At 40.2% G+C, this 5,799-nt stretch overlaps 2 protein-coding genes across 2 annotated transcripts in view; both read left to right on the top strand.

The window, feature by feature from the left end:
• krt18a.1 (keratin 18a, tandem duplicate 1) overlaps window positions 1-482 on the top strand; it is a gene marked incomplete in the record, with an annotated part of 7,129 nt that extends 6,647 nt beyond the window's left edge. Inside the window, 1 exon segment of the mRNA XM_014019861.1 lies at window positions 95-482.
• Window positions 483-2,373: 1,891 nt separating this feature from the next.
• LOC106525571 (keratin, type I cytoskeletal 18) lies at window positions 2,374-5,380 on the top strand. The gene is made up of 7 exons (XM_014019860.1): window positions 2,374-2,863; window positions 3,583-3,665; window positions 3,743-3,899; window positions 4,055-4,219; window positions 4,337-4,462; window positions 4,626-4,849; window positions 5,193-5,380. The coding sequence occupies exons 1-7, from the start codon at window positions 2,441-2,443 to the stop codon at window positions 5,320-5,322; spliced, it is 1,308 nt and encodes a 435-aa protein (XP_013875314.1). The 5' UTR covers window positions 2,374-2,440; the 3' UTR covers window positions 5,323-5,380.
• Window positions 5,381-5,799: the final 419 nt, after the last annotated feature.

The raw sequence follows: 5,799 nt of genomic DNA, 5'->3' as shown, positions 1-5,799 counted from the left end.
GCATTTCAATAAATCTTTTTTGGAACAAAAAAATCTGCTTTTTAAACAGCTTCTTCTTTCAAACTGGGATTAATCTGAGTGAATCATGGGAATGGTGAAATAAATAAAAAATTTGTCAACATAAATTTCAAGTTTTTTATGTGTAATGTTCATCGTGTTTGGTTTTCCTTTCCCTACAGTTCAGTCTCCCTGCTGTGCTGTGATGTTCAGGCATTTCAATAAATCTTTTTTGGAACAAAAAAATCTGCTTTTTAAACAGCTTCTTCTTTCAAACTGGGATTAATCTGAGTGAATCATGGGAATGGGGAATGAAAATCATCAATCAGTGTTGGTACAAGTACTGGATGAATCCCAGCAAGGTGGGATCGATACTTTAGTTTGTTTTATATGAACAAAGGTGAAAGTTGGTGAAATTCAACAGTTTGTTAATTTGCGCTTTGTAAAAAAAAAATAAACCAATTTTTGGATTTACAGAAGTGAAATGAAAGGGAAAATATGTTTTGTTTTTAGAAGAATTTGGAATAAAAGCAAAAACCAAGAAGATTAAAAAATCAAAAACGTTTACTCTCTACTTTGCAACGGTTTTATTTTGGGGGAATTTGGTTAGAAATACATGCAATATTTTTATTTGCCGGCCTGTGGCATAGGTAGTATAGGCAAATGCAAAGGGGTTCCGTCTAGGGTGTGCCAAAAATGGGGGACACAAAATATTCTATAACTTTTTATCAGCTATTATATGGTGTAGAGTATATTTTATGATATAATAAGATGAAGTCAAGACTAACTGCTGGTGCTCACTGTGTAAATACTGTAGAAAACAGAAGTAGGGATAATAGGAATTTCAATTATGATCTCAGAAAAAGTTCAGGTTAAAGTCTGGTTTTCAGTGTTCTACCCTCATAAAATACCAATTTTATCTTGTTTTATTAATCCCAAGAATTCAGTAAAATGCTCTTCAAATTGTTGTTGACCCCCCTAGAACTGCTTCAGTCCACAGTAGTGTTGTAGTCAAGACCACCTAACCCGAGACCAAGTCAAGACCAAGACTTTTAGGGTTTGGACCAAGTCGAGACCAAGACCAAGGGAGGGCGAGACCGAGACAAGACCAAGACCATCAAAAAGTGGTCTTGAGACCAGTCTTAAGACCAAGACCGGTTTCAAGTACTACAACACTAGTCCACAGCTGCTTGGTAGCATGAACAGGTATTCCTCATTGTTGTCAGCAGATGTTGGCAGGTATGAGGTAGGCTTCTGGTATTCTGTTTCAAACTAATTATATTGTTAAGTATTTAAATTGGACAATCGGGTTTCTAAATGCCCACACATTGTGATGTACTTGAGCAACATACCTATTCCCTAACTGCTTCCTGCGGGTGCCTAATAGCAGCCCATAGCTCCACCTGTGTGTATCTGACATGTGATGGTCCAAATGCAGAGAACTAATTTAATCACTGGGAGCATACAATGATAGCACTTCACATCATCTCCGACCACAGGGTCAAACGTTTTGACCCAATGTTTGGTCAAACCAACATAACCCACTGTTTGACCCAACAGCTTTAACCCAATAATTGAGTAATCAAAACAACCAAGCAGATTTTAGTGTGTACTATAATATGAAAAAGTAATATTATGCAGCATTGTGAAACAAAAACAGACAGCACACAATTCCAGGAAGGGTTAGTTTGTACCTTAGAGTTTTACAGCTTCCCATTGGATTGTTGAATTACGAGAAAAAAAGTTTTTATTGGCATGAAACCTATTGCAAAACTAAAACTCTTAGAAAAACATATAACAAGTGCTAGGATATTTTGTTTCTGATACACCTTATCATGAACAACTCTTTTTGTCCTGGATTGTATTTTACTGACGTCTAAAGCAACAAACCCAAATGTTTTCTTCCATTTTTAATTTGAGCCTTTCAGTTCAAAGAAAACATCTTGTCTGTATTAAAATGTGTTTTTTTTCCCATAATTTGATTTAACATGTAGCAATGTGTTTCAAACCCACCCGTTTTAAGCATAAATACATTTTTTAAAACACAGATAGAAAACTGTTTCATTTTAAAAAGAATTTCCTAAACAGCTGGGTAGTTTTACAAAAGTGCATTTTTCTATTACAGACACTTGCTCTTTTTGGTGCTTTTCATGTTCAGTTACCATAGGTACAGTTTCTTTACTACACACTGTGGAAATGAATATGTCATCATATCTGTTTGCCTTTGAAAGATACCTGAAAACCAAGAGGGGACAAAGTTTCAGCAAAAGGTATAAAGATAAAAATGCCATAAAGATAGAAAAGGAGTGGCAGGAAGGCATTTTTGGTGCTCAGTGTCGCATATAAAACCCCAAACCATCTCTCTTCCCCTCCACTCTCAGCGGCGAGCTCCTCTGTTTCAGTAGACCTTCACCTCCGATCGATCAGCACACGTCTTTCCAACATGGAGCCCCTCATCAGACGCCAGAGCTCTCAGAACGTTGGTTTCTCAGGTTACTCTGGTTACGCCGGTAGACCTGTGCAGAGGGCCTACGCCCACAGTGTCAGTGGTGGGGCAGGGGGCCACGGGACCAAGATCTCCACGTCCACCGTCACTTATGGCACCCGGGTTGGCAGCGGCTTCGGTGGCGGTTTTGACTACCAGTCTTCCGGGACAGCCGCTGACGCCTTGGCCATTGCAAACGAGAAGATCGCCATGCAGCACCTGAACGACCGCCTGGCCAGCTACCTGGAGACGGTGAGGAGTTTGGAGAAGGCCAACAATTCCCTGGAGATCAAGATCAGAGAGACCATCGAGAAGAGGGGCCCCTTGGAAAGCAGGGACTACAACAAGTACAATGCAGTCATCGCAGAGCTGAGGTCAAAGGTGAGCCATTAGATGATCCATACACATAATGAATCTTTGTGTTACTGCAGTGATTTTACAATATGCTTCCAATTCCCTCATTTAAACAAATGCATACAGTTTCTGAATGGTGCCTTGCTCAAAGATGTCCAAAAACTGAGGACCAGTGAATTAAACTAAAGTGTCAGTTGGGATCGGACTCATTTAGACCAAGGCAACACGCAATGCAAAAGATGGAATAGTGGGGTTTTTTTGTGAATACAAAACAAAACAATACAGTCAAACAATAAAATTGACATGTCTTGTATTTGGAAATGGTTTTTCAAAACCACCAGATAAATAAAACGTTTGTAGTTTTATTTTTTGCTGAAAAACAACACTTTGGTTGTACCTTGTACACACCCAAATGTGACGTAACTTGGGAGCAAAAGTCATTCCAGGTTGAATTGCTTGTGCACTGCCTAACTCCCACTCACCTTTAATGATTCCCTAACATTTATTATCTGTCCTTTATCTTTATGCTCATGTTGATCTATGGCCAAAGTAACATTAATTGCCCTTTTGGAATTTGAATAAACCTGGACCTGGAAAAAAAATTACAACTTCTCAAAGGCCAGTTGTAGTTTTACCTGAACAATGCATCAACCATGTGCAATAAAATCAATACAAGAGAAAAACATTGACACAGAATAAAAATCAAAATACTGTATATATCTTTTACACATTTTAATCTATTTCAGATCCTTGACATGATCAAGGGCAATGCCCAACTTGCGATCGCTCTCGACAACGCACGCTTGGCTTCAGATGACTTCAGAATGAAGTGAGTATTCAGCAGCAAATGCAGACAGTTTCCTCCACCCAACATTCCCATGTCTGATGAAATGTGTACATTCATAGGATGGAATATGAGTTGTCGATGCGGCAGACGGTGGAGGCTGATGTTGCCAGACTGAGGAAGCTCCTGGACGACACTAATGTCTTACGGATGCACCTCGAGGGTGACATTGAGTCTTTGAAGGAAGAACTGATCACCTTGAACAAAAACCACAAGACGGTATGATGACGTTGAGTCCACTCCAGCTGATTTGCACTGAACTCATATGTGCAATACAATCAACCACTTTGGCAGATGGTTTCTTAACCTTTTTGAATGGTGTAGCCCCCTTCAGCTTTCAGGAAATCCCTCCCTCATTATTTCCTTCTCAACAGGATGTTGCTGAGTTGCGTGCCCAGATCACCCAGGCCAGCGTCCATGTGGATGTTGATGCTCCAAAAGGCCAGGACCTTGCCAAGATCATGGCAGAAATGAGGGAAAAATATGAGAGGATCGCACTTAAGAACCAACAGGAACTCAAAGACTGGCATGAATCTCAGGTACAAAGGAGCACAGCTGGGAAAGCATAAACCAACAACAGATTGGTTTTTTGTTGTCTTCATTTCATTTTTAGATGTTTTTTGCAAAAAACCTTCACATTTTTCTCTTGTATTCAGATCACGGAGGTGCAGGTGCAAGTCACTGAGAGCTCATCAGCTCTAAAGGAGGCAGCGAGTGTGATGAGTGAAACTAGGAGGAAGTACCAGTCTATGGATATTGACCTTCAGTCCGCCCTTAGTCTGGTAAAAACGTTTGTTTCATTTAATATAAAAACAAATCAGAAAGAAAGCCTAACTATTTTTCTGTTGGTGCTTTGTGTCATCTTTCTACCAATCTTCCACAGCATATCTTTAGCAAAACCACAGAAAATGTTACTAAATGTCTCTGCTGTCGCCTCCTTGGCAGAAAGCGTCTCTGGAAGCCACCCTGCGCGATGTGGAGCTGCGTTACAACATGGAGATGGAGAAGTACAATGCCATTATCCTGAGGCTGCAGGATGAGTTAACTCAGATCCGCACCGACATCCATCATAACACAAGGGATTACGAGGTCCTGCTGAACATCAAGGTGAAACTGGAGGCCGAGATCGCCGAGTACAGGAGGCTGCTGGACGGAGGAACAGACCTGAGGTGAGTATGACGGGAAGGAAAGTGGGAAAAAAAGGAAAAGAGGACGTGAAAGATCCTGTAGTAGCTTTGCCTGATAGCTTAAAGCCTGATGTCTGGATTAGTGAACTCACAGAATCACCACTGCCCAACCCTAACCAGACAAGACTTTGCATTTCTGATTCAAATAAGCTTCATGCAAAAGGTAGAGTAGCTTTGATCTGAAAAAATAAAAGGGTCATGTGTGGACACAGGTGAGCAGCTGGGAACTTCGAAAGGATAATTGTTTCCGTAAATGTATAAAAGACTCAATTTCCCTTGCAGTGTGTACATTTGTTATAACTCATGTTTTTTTTTATTCTAATAGACTGGAGGACGCCGTCGATTCAAAGACAGTCCAGACCAAAGTGGTGACCGTCACTCAGACTTTGGTCGATGGCAAAGTAGTGGCAGAGAGCAAAGACATCAAATCCAGCGAAAAGGTTGCAACCAGTTAAAAACTGAGGGGGAGGGACAAATTTGCCAACAAAAATAAAAGAAGTGAAATAATAAAAACCTTGTCTGTGATTTTTTTTATAACTTTAAACAAAGAAGCAAAAAAGCAATAAACTGACATTGTAACATTTACACAGCTGAAGATGTGATACGTTGTTCCTTTTCTTTTCTGTTTTATGATTCCTTTTAATCATTAGCTCGACGTTTGGAGGAACACATCTTTTGTAAGCAATTAAAGCACGTGATTTAAAGAATGTAACTCATTACAGTCATACAGACTGAAATGCTTTGGGTCAAGTCAGATAGAAACAATCATGAGGCCAGAGTTGTACAGTTGTACAGTTGCATGAAAAACCATGTGAACCCTTTGGGATTCTCACTGGGAAAATACACCTTCTGAAGTGGCCCAGTCAGAGTCCTGACCTCAACTCAACTGAGAAGCTGTGGCATGACCTCAAGGGAGCAATTCACACCAGATG

This window comes from Austrofundulus limnaeus, unplaced genomic scaffold (genome assembly GCF_001266775.1).
Source record: "Austrofundulus limnaeus strain Quisiro unplaced genomic scaffold, Austrofundulus_limnaeus-1.0 Scaffold234, whole genome shotgun sequence".
Lineage (NCBI taxonomy): Eukaryota > Metazoa > Chordata > Actinopteri > Cyprinodontiformes > Rivulidae > Austrofundulus > Austrofundulus limnaeus.
This window is presented reverse-complemented; position numbering and strand designations above follow the sequence as displayed.

Bases quoted from the DNA above. Each gene is read 5' to 3' on its own strand.
- LOC106525571 (XM_014019860.1), top strand. From the start codon at position 2,441: ATGGAGCCCCTCATCAGACGCCAGAGCTCTCAGAACGTTGGTTTCTCA. The intron at 2,864-3,582 runs GTGAGCCATTAG...AATCTATTTCAG, and splicing joins TCGCAGAGCTGAGGTCAAAG to ATCCTTGACATGATCAAGGG. The intron at 3,900-4,054 runs GTATGATGACGT...CCTTCTCAACAG, and splicing joins TGAACAAAAACCACAAGACG to GATGTTGCTGAGTTGCGTGC.